The 13,149-nt window shown below is 45.2% G+C and overlaps 1 protein-coding gene across 1 annotated transcript; it reads right to left on the bottom strand.

Moving 5' to 3' along the window:
* Nucleotides 1-12,535: 12,535 nt before the first annotated feature.
* On the bottom strand, nucleotides 12,536-12,847 carry LOC101945710 (histone H4-like). The gene has a single exon (XM_005288809.4). It carries the CDS (start codon nucleotides 12,845-12,847, stop codon nucleotides 12,536-12,538), a length of 312 nt encoding a protein of 103 aa, XP_005288866.2.
* Between the last annotated feature and the right edge of the window lie 302 nt (nucleotides 12,848-13,149).

The raw sequence follows: 13,149 nt of genomic DNA, 5'->3' as shown, positions 1-13,149 counted from the left end.
GGTAACTGGCTTGGATAGCCAGGCGGATTGCGGAGGACGAACCCACATCCCACATTTAGTGGGGTGTGGGATGGGGTTGGGCAGCCCCATATGGTGCCACATGGATGCCCCCCTGGTAAGGGTAGCCTCCCCCTGGAAAGGGTTAGTTTCCCCCTGGAAAGGGTAAGTTTCCCCCAGGTACGGGTTAGTTTCCCCCTGGAAAGGGTTAGTTTCCCCCTGAGAAGGGTAAATCTTTTAGCTATGGAAAAAAGTAATTTATATTTTTATACCGGATTGGCGCTGGACCGGGTTAATAACGCCCCCGCTGTTGGCTTTGATGCCCCGGCTGACAGTGTTAAATATATTAGGGGTGTGATCAGGGTCGCTGGACCAATGGATAAAATGGTGTGGACTATAATGAAGTCTCATGAGAATGAGAGTGAGAATCAAGTCCTCCCAGTGGAGCATGGAGAGGAGGTAGAGGAGAATGTTTGTGATGATCATGGTGAGGAGATTTTATCTATCTTACCGATGGTTTTTACAAGGGACACTTTTAATGATTTAACTATGGACAGTTTTAATCCAGATTTTAAGTATTTAAGTACATTTGATGATCCATATGTTAGGGAATCATAATAAATACTTATTAATGGATGAAATTCCAATTTAAATCATTAGTTTATTTATTTATTTATTTTAACTACTGGATGTGGATGCGGACTGGCCGCGTATAGTAACCAGGAAAGGGCAGGTAGTCACGCCTGTACATAAATAGGGGGTGGGGTTCTGGAGGGCAGTTAGGAGCAGGGGTCCCAGGAGGGGGCAGTCAGGGGACAAGGAGCGGGGTGGGGGGCTGAGAGTCCTGGGGGGGAGCTGTCAGGGGGCAGGAGTGGGGAGAGGGATCGGAGCAGTCAGGGGACAGGGAGCAGAGGGGTTTAGATGGGTTGGGAGTTCTGGGGGGGGCTGTCAGGGGGCAGGAGTGGGGAGAGGGATCGGAGCAGTCAGGGGACAGGGAGCAGAGGGGTTTAGATGGGTTGGGAGTTCGGGGGGGGGCTGTCAGGGGGTGGGGAGTGGTTGGATGGGGCGTGGGAGTCCCAGGGGTCTGTCTGGGGGTGGGGGTGTGGATAAGGGTTGGGGCAGTCAGGGGACAAGAGGCAGGGAGGCTTAGATAGGGAGTGGAGTCCTGGGGGGCAGTTAGGGGCAGGGGTCCCAGGAGGGGGCAGTCAGGGGACAAGGAACGGGGGGAGGGTTGGGGGTTCTGGGGGGGCGGGAAGTGGGAGTGGCAGGGGCGGGGCTAGGGCGGGGCTCCTCCCGTCCTCTTTTTTGCTTGCTGAAATATGGTAACCCTACATTAAATGGGTGTGTTTCCAGTGGGGCCTCGCAGGGATTGGTTCTTGGCCCTATGTTATTTAACATTTTTATCATTGACCTGGAAGAAAACATAAAATCATCACTGACAAAGTTTGCAGATAACACCCAAATTGGGGGAGTGGTAAATAATGAAGAGGACAGGTCACTGATTCAGAGCAATCTGGATCACTTGATAAGCTAGGTGCAAACAAACAATAAGTGTTTTTAATATAGCTAAATATAAAAGTATACATCTGGGAACAAAGAATGTAGGCCATACTTACAGGATGGGGGGGACTCTATCCTGGGAAGCAGTGACTGTGAAAAAGATTTGGGGATGATGGTGGATAATCAGCTGAACATGACCTCCCAGTGCTCTGCTGGGGTCAAAAGGGCTAATGCAATCCTGGGATGCATAAACAAAGGAATCTTGAGTTGGAGTAGAGAGGTTATTTTACTTCTGTATTTGGCACTGGTGTGACCACTGCTGGAAAGCTGTGTCCTGGTCTGGTGTCTACAATTCAAGAAGGATGTTGATTCATTGGAGAGGGCTTGGAGAAGAGCCATGAGAATGATTAAAATATTAGAAAACCTGCCTGATCATGATAGACTCAAAGAACTCAATCTATTTAGCTTCATAAAGAGAAGGTTAAGGGTTGACTTGTTTAGCCTATAAGTACTGTACCTCCATGCAGTACAAATACTTAATAATGGGTTCTTCAGTCTAGCAGAGAAAGGAATAGCCTGATCCAAAGGCTGGTTGTTGAAGCTCGACAAATTCAGACTGGAAATAAGGTGTACATTTTTAACAGTGAGGGAAATGAACCACAGGAATAATTTACCAATGGTTGTGGAGGATTCTCCATCATTGGCAGTTTTTAAATCAAGACTGGGTGTTTTTCCTAAAAGATATTTTGGGGGAGTTCTGTGGCATGTCAGACTGGATGACTACAATGGTGAGTTCCGGCTTTGGCATCTATGAATTTGTCAGGCACGAAGGGTCTTGAACCTAGGCCACAGGAGTTGCTGAATGGGATCCTTTACTCTTTGTGATACCATGATGCAGGGTCAGATCGTAAAAACTGCAGCTTATACCTTCCCAACAGAAGCTACGCCTAGGGTTGCCAACTTTCTAATTGCATAAAACCAAACACCATAGCCACGCTCCTTCCCTGAGGCCCCACCCCCACTCACTACATTCCCCCTCCCTCGGTGGCTTGCTCTCCCCCACCTCACTCACTTTCACTGGGCTGGGGCAGGGGGTTGGGGTGAAGGAGGGGGTGAGGGCTCTAACTGGGGGTGTGGGCTCTGGGTGGGGCCAGAAATGAAGGGTTCAGGGTGCAGGAGGGGGCTCCGGGCTGGGACAGGGAGTTGGGGTGCAGGAGGCTCTGGCTGGGGATGTGGGTTCTGGGGTGGGACTGGGGATGAGGGGTTTGGGGTGCAGGAGGGGGCTCTAGGCTGGGGGGTGGGGCTGAGGGATTCAGAGTGCAGGAGAGGGCTGTGGGTTGGGACAGGGGCTGGGGTGCAGGGGGGGTGAGGGCTCTGGCTGGGGTTGTAGGCTCTGGGGTGGGGCTGGGGATGAGGGGTTTGGGGTGAAGGAGGGGGCTCTGGGTTCGGGGGGGGCTCAAGGCTGGGGGTGGGGCATGGGTTTACCTCGGGCAGCTTCTGGTCAGTGGCACAGTGGGGCTAAAGCAGGCTAGTCCCTACCTGTCCTGGCACCGCGCTGCGCCCCGGAAGTGGACAGCAGGTCCAGCTCCTAGGGGTGGGAGGCCAGGAGGCTCTGCATGCTGCTTTCGCCCGCAAGCACCACCCCCCCAGCTCCCATTAGCCATGGTTCCCAGGCAATGGGAGCGCGGAGCCGGTGCTCGGGGTGGGGGGTAGCGCGTGGAGCCCTGTGGCCCCCCGCCTAGGAGCCGGAACTGCTGCCCGCTTCGGGGCGTAGTGCGATGCCAGGACAGGTAGGGACTAGCCTGACTTAGCCCTGCAGCACCACCGACCAGACTTTTAACGGCCCGGTTGCCGGTGCTGACTGGAGCCACCAGGGTCCCTTTCTGACCAGGCGTTCTGGTTGAAAATCAGACACCTGGCAACCCTAGATACACACACTGACTCAGAAGGATCAGCTGACTAGCCGCCAACTGCTGATTGGTCACCTCCTAGCATAGGTTCCTGTTCCTGCCACACCCCTTGTCTGAGCAATTAGTTGTTAGGCCTGCTGCTGCTGAGACCCTTAAGGCCGAGTTCCTGCCTCCTGGCCTTGTTCCCACGCCTAGTTCCAGTTACCTTTCCTTGTTCCTGCTTCTTTGTACTTACTGACCCCGTTATTGATGCCAGCTTTGACCCCTGGAGTGACTTCTGGTTCTCACTCTGGTTTAACCTTTGGTATCTAACTGTGACTTTGGCTTGACTGTTGGCATGACTCTGACTCCAGTTTGACCCTTGGCATGTCTTCTGCCTCTGGCTGTGACCCTTGGTGTGACTCTGGGCTTTGACCATTAGATCAGACTGCCCCTGTATGAGCCCTGGCTGAATCCTTGAAGAAGGGGATTGGAAAGAAGCAAGAGCAGAGATGAAGATGGGGTTGTGCAGAACCTTGAAAGTAAGGACAAAAGCTTGAATTTGAAAGAAGAAAAAGCTCAGGGGAGAAGTTGGAAAAGGGGTGTGATGTGGTCCAAATGGCAGGTGACAAAGATGATTTGAGGCTCTGAATTTTGGATGGGGAAGGTAGTGAGTTGGAAAATGAATACTAGAGAGGGGAAGGTTGCAGTACTTCAGGTGGGAGATACATATCCATAGCTTGGTTATTTCAGCTGTGGGGTCAGAAAAGATGGTTCTAATTTTTCTTGAGATTTGCAGAAGGAAATGACAATTGGCCACATGCTTTGAGACTTATTCTGACCAACTAGAGGTCATTTGTGTTCCAGGGGTTTACTTCTGGCCTCATGTAAATTGCTGAGCCCCTGCTGTTCTATAATTTGGGAAATGAACCTAAAATAGAAATTAATTGGAGAATATTAAATTAATGGGCAATGGAAGGATGGTCCTACTAGCTGAGGACTTGGGAGAACCAGTTTAAATTCTTTGCTCTACCACAGACTTCCTGTGTGACTTTGAGCAAGTCTCTCAATTCCCCATCTACAAAATCAGAAGAATAGCCTTTCCCCTAGCCCTGTGTAGGAAAGGACATTAAACGCTGTGCAGTGTTCGGATACTGGGCCACGTAAGTGCTGAAGATACAGACAGCGTGGGATCAAAAAAGCTAGAAAATCCTCATTACCATCATTTGTGAATTTTTTATCTTGATAACAGGAGAGTATAATTAGTGGTCTTTACTTAATTCCACCTTCCTTGTAAGATGCTATCTAAAATATTTATGAAATTCATCCCATTATTGGGTATTTAATATGTTAGGCTCCCCCCTCCCGATTTATTACCAATAGCTAATTTGCTAGTCGGCTGAAAAGAGGTAAAGGTCAGACTGGGCTGCTTTCTTTGGTTTAGATAAAACAAGTAGACCAACATTATCTCTGAGGTAATTCCATTAACTTTATCAGAATAACTCCAGGAATAAATTTGGCCATATATATTTATAAAATAGATACAGGTGGCTGATTTCTCAGCAGCAATATGTTTCTATTAATATATCATTTTTTTCACAGTATGGTATCCCATAATATAACTATTTTCCATTTGCTTCTTAGCAAGTTTCTTACTCCATTATTTAACAGTGTGTGTACAGGTTCTTATTATGAATATAATAATGAAAAACACTGCTACCGTACACCTATCAGAAGGTAGGCAGCCTTTCGTTTAGTTTTTTTACATGCAACAGCCAGCCAGTTTAAAGTCAAAATTATCCCTCAATCTCTCTTCAATAGTTCAAAAAATCTTGTGAATAAAACACCAGGCCTCAAGAATTCTGAATATCCTTCTGTTTTCAAATCTTGACTCAAGATTTTCATTAGCATTTGGCCAATATTGTAGTCTTGAGCAGAGCTAGGTAGGTGAGTATCAGATATTGTACTGAATAAGAAAAACACACAGTTCATAGATATATTTTATACTTTTCTAATATGCCACATAGCTGAGTAAAAAGTAAAGCTAGTGAGAATTTTTTCCCTGCAAAAATTTTTGCCGAAAGCAACAACAAAAAAATTATGTTGAAATTTTCAGTGGAAAAATCCAACTTTTCATCAAAAACCTCCAAACTGATTTTTTTTAAAAGCCAAAAACAGGAACATTTTTGTTTTTCTTGACTTTCTTTTTCCCAACAAAAAATATTGTTCAAGGAAAGCAGAAACGTCTCAGGAACACTCTTAATTTAGTTAAAAACCTACTTTTCCATCCAAAAAAAGTTTCAGCAGGATTTCTGATGAGCCATATTAAAAATAATTTAGCTTTATCAGAAGGAAAAGGTTTTTAGAATAGGCCAAAACTCCAGCACATTAGAAATGAATGGATTTTGCCTATATTTGAAATAAACAGCATCATACTCAATTTGATCTAGACTGTACCTCATTATTATGATAGAGGGCATGAGTAGCCTCTAGTCACACAAGAAGTCCCATTGAATTAAGCAGCACAGCTAGATAGTTCTGGCTATACTTGAGTAAGGGTTGGCAAGATCAAGCCCATAGTGTATCAAGCCCATTCACTCTATGCATCCGAAGAAGTGAGGTTTTTACTCACGAAAGCTTATGCCCAAATAAATCTGTTAGTCTTTAAGGTGCCACCAGACTCCTTGTTGTTTTTGTAGATACAGACTAACACGGCTACCCCCTGATACTTGACCCCATAGTGTATGTTTGTGTTGGGAGAAATAGGGCCAGATCATTAACTGGTATAAATTGCATTGACTTCAGTGGAGCTACCTGATGCACACTAGGGTGACCAGATGTCCCGATTTTATAGGGACAGTCCAGATATTTGGGGCTTTTTCTTACATAGGTGCCTATTACCCCCCACCCTCTGTCCTGATTTTTCACACTTGCTATCTGGTCACCTAGATGCACACTAGCTGAGAATTTAGCCCTAGCCTTTAAGTCAATGCTACTCAGAAACCAACACAAATGGCTACTGGACACTTCTGGAGGTTATAAAAATACTTTACCTGTGGGGACTGGACAGCTTAGAGGATAGTAACTAGTGTTAACTTTTCACTTCTAGGTCATCAACTGAATGCAGCCCAGGGCAACACCGACCAAAAATTGACACTACCTGTGGCTCTTTTCGTGGCCTATGTAAAATGTGTTGGCCATCTCAGAACAGTTGCTAATAGACTGGTGTTAACCATCACAGAACTACATTGGGCATCCTTGTTGGCCAACTCAGCAGGCACACCAAGGCCCAACTGGGCCTGGATATTGAATGATTCTCACTCTGAAGGTCTCTCCAGATTGCACTGGTAGGGGTATCAGCAGAAGCTTGTACTGCAGCTACCCATCTTGTAAGTGGATAAATAAGCAACTGCATTTTCCAAGGGTTGTCAGTTTAGCATTTGTCACAAACAACAGTCAGTCCAAAGATGGCTTCCCCCTGTATGGTTAGCTATACGTAGACAAAACTGGTGTTGAAATAACCCTCACACTAAAATATCCTGTCAGTATCACAGAGTTTTATATATGGATGTGGAATAAGGGAGTGTGTGCAGAATGTTCAGATGTCTTTCAACTCCTGTGATGAAGGTCACTTCAGAATTCCCTGAACAGGGTTACAAAATGTCTATTGCAGAGGTCTGAAAATATGTCTGTCAATAAGGCCAGGATGGCATTAAAACCCTGGTCTCAAAGTTCATCTGACATCTATATCTTTCCTTTCTTAATTCTTTTATCAAATGCCTTGAAATACCAGCATTACATTGGAGAATTCAATGGAGTTACACCCGAGACGTATTTGTCCCATAGACTATGTTAAGGGAGACCATCAAATGTTAGGAATGCAACAAAAGCGTAAAAATGGGAATTCAGACTTTGTTTCCAATTTAAATCATGGAGATGCGCTTTACAGAGCAGCTAAAAATACTCATTCTTCAAAAACTCTGTTTCTGTTTTGTATAGAGCAAGCTTTGAAGCTGTATATTGCTATAATTTGAAACCAGTAGAATAATTACTGTTCTCTTTATGCTGATATGAAGTTGCTGTTCCTTGAAATTCAGAGGGATTATGATTAGTTTATTTGTTTACAAATGTACAACTAGTTAATTGACCACTTATCTTATCTCCAGTTTAACAACAGCTGCAGTTTTACAGTCTGAGTTTATGATTAAATGCGAACATTCAGCATTCCTAAAAATAGAGAACAATTGGAATGGAAGTGTTTGGGCCAGTCTACTGACTTGGAATATAATTAGCATCTAAAGCTTTGCCCTTGTATATGTTTGTACTGCTCTGTTGAGTCTCAGCATTGTAAACAGTCTGGCTAATATGAATAGGATGATGGAAAATTAGAGCTGTTCAAAGTTTTTGGATCAAAAAATTTTCACAATGCAATATGTAACTTAGTGTAAATAGATGAGGTTTTTCAGGAAAATATTGTGTTTTTTAAAAAAAAAACAACCCTAAACTTTCCAACTTTTCAATGGGGAAAATTGAAACAAAATATTTCATTTCAAACTGCAATTTCAAAATGATAAAAGACAAAAACGTCCTGTGACCTATGGGTGAACCTTTTCCCACAAAATGATCATTCCATATCTGACCTCTGAGACCTTGTCCTCAAAGGAAACCTGCACAACACCTTACACCGTCAAAAGATGAGACTTTGCTAGACACTAAAAATCATGGACTCAGTAGACACTGGTTTGTCTCCTTACAACAATCCATAACCCACTAACCCTCCTTTGTCCTATGTCAGTAGAGGTGTTAATTGCCCACTTCATCTTGAATGTGCTCTTGCAGCATGTGTTAACTCCTTTTGCTTAACACTCTTTTCCACCTTGTATTTAGCGGTGACACTCTGAGTACCTTTCCCAGACCCGAAGAAGAGCTCTGTGTCTCAGGGCTTGTCTACACTGGCAACGTTAACGTGGCTTGTATAGTCACGGCGGAGCGCTGGGAGAGAACTCTCCCAGCACTCTAAAAAACCCACCTCCATGAGGGGCGTAGCTACCAGCGCTGATGCACTGTCTACACTGGCGCTTTCCAGCGCTGAAACTTTCTGCGCTCAGGGGGATTTTTTTCACACCCCTGAGCGAGAAAGTTGCAGCGCTGTAAAATGCCAGTGTAGACAAGCCCACAAGATATTACCTCACCCACCTTGTCTCTCTCATATCCTGGGACCAACACTGCAAACAAAATTTCAAAATGTCGACATTTTGAAATGAAACATTTCCAAACATTTGTCAGGGATGGCCTAGGTCTATTTAATCCTGCCTCAGTGTGGGAGGATAGACTAACTAGACCACCTGAGGTCCCTTCCACCCCATGTGATCTCATTTCAACTGAAAATGTCAAAATATTTCATGTCAACATTTCCAAACAGCCTAACCAACAAAAAACTTGAGTACAAAATGCCCCCTTCCCCTGCCCCTTTAGAAAAGCCCTGTAGAATTGAATAGAGTAACTTTTTTAGAAGTTTTTTAAATCATCCTGCAGAAAGATCTGACAATTTTGAAGGGGTTTAGAACCCCATTGTTTTCATTCCTATTACACTTTATAGGAATTTTCCATAAGAATGAAGAAAATGGAAGGGGAAGTGTGCCTACACTTTGTCCGATGAAGACAACAGAGGGAATAGTGGGCATTAGACACACCCCTTTTTCTTCCAGCCCCTCAATGGGTGCCAATGGCTATTAGTAGAAGGAATGGTAGAGGGACACAGGGTCCAATGGAGCCCCTCCGTTGGATTAGATAAGGTTCATAAGTATCCAAACTCATTCCAAATGCTGGACCTTCTGAAGAGCTCTTCTTACTGTTTTTAGATGCACTTTTGCAGTGTTGACAGAGGCCCCGAGTTTATAATCTGCCAGGGGGTGCTTCACCCAGGCCATGACCTTCCCTTCCCCCGATGCCCCACCCCTACCCCGCCTCTTCCCACCTCCGCTTTGCCTTCACCCGCCTCTTCTCGCCCCTGCCCCGCCTCTTCCCCGCCCAGTTCCCCTCCTCCCCCGGGCGCACTGCAACCTCCCTCCTCCCCCCAGCGCCTCCAGACACCACTAAACAGCTGATCCGCGGCAGGCCCTAGGTGCTGGGAAGGAGGAAGGGAGGGAGGCTGAGAGGGGGAGGCGCTGATTGGTGGGGCCTGCCGGCAGGCAGGAGGTACTGCGGGGTGGGAGAGGCGTTGATAGGGGGCTGCTGGTGGCTGCTACGCACCCACCATTTTTTCCCCCTGGGTGCTCCAGCCCCGGAGCACCCACAGAGTTGGCGCCTATGAGTGTTGATGCTGGGTTTGACAAAGTTCTTTCATAACTGGAGCTCCTAGGTGCTACCATAATACAAATAATAAATGTCTCTTGAAGTGTTTCATAATTGTTACAAAACCTCACAGACTGATGCCACATAGCAATGCCATTTATAGGATCCAGTATTTAGCGTCTCTTTAAAGCCAAATGATTAAAAAAACCAACCAACCAAAACACACCCCAGGGGCGGGCAGGAGCGGTAAATTTGAGAAGATTGTTATAAAAACTGAAGATGATGGGTGGATTTGGATTAAAATTTACTCAGCTCTCCCTCTGAGCTTGTCAAATTGTATTCCAGTTCCACGTGAACCTCCCTGGATCTTAGCAGCTCAGACCTTGTCATCACTGTGAAAAAGGAAATGTTCTAACTCGAGTAAACAAAGGCTCTGTCTACACTCAAACTGCTACAGCAGCATAGCTGAAGCGCTGACTCACTACAGTGACAGGAGGGGTTCTCCCGTCTCTGTAGTTAATCCATTTCCCTGAGAGGCAATGGTTAGGGTGACAGAAGAATTCCATTGACCCGGTGCTCTGGGGGCTAGGTCAGTTTAACTACGTTGGTCAGGGCTGTGGATTTTGCTATACCAACATAAATTTTCAGCCCTAAAACTAAGTAAAATCCCCTTGAAGACAAGGCAGTTTGCAGTTTTTACATGAGTTAGCAAGTCAAAGTAAAGACCTGTGCAGCCTAGGGCTAATAATTTGTGTAATTTACACCAGTGGTTCTCAAAGCCGGTCCGCTGCTTGTTCAGGGAAAGCCCCTGGTGGGCTGGGATGGTTTGTTTACCTGCCGCGTCCACAGGTTCAGCCGATCGCAGCTCCCACTGGCCGCGGTTCACCGCTCCAGGCCAATGGGGGCTGTGGGAAGGGCGGCCAGCACATACCTCGGCCCGTGCCGCTTCCCGCAGCCCCCATTGGCCTGGAGCAGAGAACCACGGCCAGTGGGAGCCGCGATTGGCCGAACCTGCGGACGCAGCAGGTAAACAAACCGTCCTGGCCCGCCAGGGGCTTTCCCTGAACAAGTGGCGGACCGGCTCTGAGAGCCACTGATTTATACAACTGCCTTGTCTTCACTAGGATTGTACCTTGCTAACTTGAGTTAGAGCCACACCTTGTTTCCTAGTCAAGAAGTACTCTTAGGCCTGGTCTATACTAGAAAATAAACTCCTCTTAACTACATTGCTCAAGGGCATGGAAAAAATCTTCACCCCTGAGCCGTGTAGTTAAGCTGACCTAACCCCAGTGTATACAGGGCTATGTTGATGGAATTTTTTCCCCATAAACTTAGCTACTGCCTCTTGAATGTGGATTACCTACAGCGATGGCAGAACACCTCCTGCCAGCATAGGCAGTATCTACACTGAAGAGCTGCAGTAGTGCAGCTGTGCTGCTGTAGCATTTGAAGTGTAGACAAGTCCTTAGGTATGAATGTTTGTGAAGTACTTCAGGGCTTGTCTCTCACCCAAGTTACATAGGTTTAACTTGGTTTAAATACTGATTTAGGCAAACTGGTGCAAACCCCTGTGTGGATGCTCTTATAGCGGTTTGGCTTACAGCTGTAAAAAAATACGCCAGATTTAAATCAGTTTGAGTGTCCACACACAAAATTGCACTGGTTAAACTAGGTTTAAAATCATATCTTTAGCATAACTAATTAAACCAGGCCTGAGATGAACGGCACCACTGCAATGCATTGTACTTATAGTAATATTAGTTCCATTATTTTATTCATCTTCAGAGCAAATCTCATTGTACAATGAAAAATACAACAAATAACCCTCCTCATCCGCACTCCTCCTTCACCAAAAACAAACAAACAAACAAATAAATAAATACATTTTAAAAAAGCAAGCAGCTTCATTATTTTATTTCATTGACAATAAGTCAAGAATTGCTAAGATATATGTCAGGACTGTTTGACACAACTTGAATAAGATTCAGAAATGTTACTGACATGAGTTTTGAATGAATTTTTAATCTCTACAGTCATTGCCAAGGCAGTGTAAGGAAGACTAGGGATATTTAGATAGAACTAGATTTCACTGATTTACAATAGTGACCTCTTTGAATTCCCTGCCTGAATGCTCTGCAATCTTCCTATGCCCATATTTATCCATTTGTCTTGTATCTTCCCTACGGTACTCAACTGTGAAATGTTTCAACCACTGAAAAGGGTTTGTGTGCACACGTGTAACCACACTTAGTATTGTAGTTATCTGCTTCCCAAGATGAAGAGTGTAAATGTAATTGGTTATTGATGGCCTATTTGTATGCTAATGTTGTGCAATAAAAAAGCTAAAGTATAATTAACACTCTTGCTTCTCACACACAGCTCTGAAAGGTCAATGGATTTTATGTAATAAATTCTGAAATACTGGAAAACACAGGTGCAGCATCTCAAAATCTGCAATGTTTATTAACTGTCTATTACAAATGCCGACATTTACCTTTTGCTCCTGACGCTTTTGCCACGTGACTGTTTTTAGTTCCTAAAACTACTGTGATCCTGTGTTCAGCAGCATAATCTTCTGGAGTTTGCCAAATTTCAGCAATAGTGGTTTCCAAGGAAATATCTTTCTCTTTTATTTCATTAACCCAAAAATAAATAAAATATATGGAGATATACCTATCTCATAGAACTGGAAGGGACCCTGAAATGTCATTGAGTCCAGACCCCTGCCTTCACTAGGCAGGACAAAGTACTGATTTTGCCCCAGATCCCTAAGTGGCCCCCTCAAGGATTGAACTCACAACCCTGGGTTTAGCAGGCCAATGCTCAAAACACTGAGCTATCCCTCCCCCGCTGACTCAGCCCCTGAAGCCGTACAGGGTGGACCCCTGGTGTTTCAGGGTGTACACCACATCCATGGCAGTCACGGTTTTCCTTTTGGCGTGCTCGGTGTAGGTCACCGCATCGCGGATCACGTTCTCCAGAAAAACCTTCAGCACCCCGCGCGTCTCTTCATAGATCAGCCCCGAGATGCGCTTCACCCCGCCGCTGCGAGCCAAGTGACAGATCGCCGGCTTCGTAATGCCCTGGATGTTGTCTTGCAAGACCTTATGGTGCCATTTAGCACCTCCCTTAGCCAGCCCCTTTCCCTCCTTGCCGCGACTGGACATCTTGCAAACAGATAGCTAATACCACCGCTGTGTAAAAAAAAAAAAATACAGGCAGAGCTATCCAGATCTTGGGACAGAAAGGGTCTGTTGTTGGGAAGTAGCAGGTATTAGTACTGTGATGCTCTATGATTAAAGATGACCATTTATATCATTGATATTACCTCTGTTATACAATTGCAACAAATCTTGCACAAAGTATGTCATGTAAGGTGTCAATGGAAAAGTTATGATTTGTCTTGATTAAATCCATGCATCATCTTTGTTTTTAAAATTATGAATATTGCTATATACCTATATCTAAA

This window comes from Chrysemys picta, chromosome 2, assembly GCF_011386835.1.
Source record: "Chrysemys picta bellii isolate R12L10 chromosome 2, ASM1138683v2, whole genome shotgun sequence".
Classification (NCBI taxonomy): Eukaryota; Metazoa; Chordata; order Testudines; family Emydidae; genus Chrysemys; species Chrysemys picta.
Note: the sequence above shows the minus strand (reverse complement) of the source record. Positions and strands in the feature narration are given on the sequence as shown.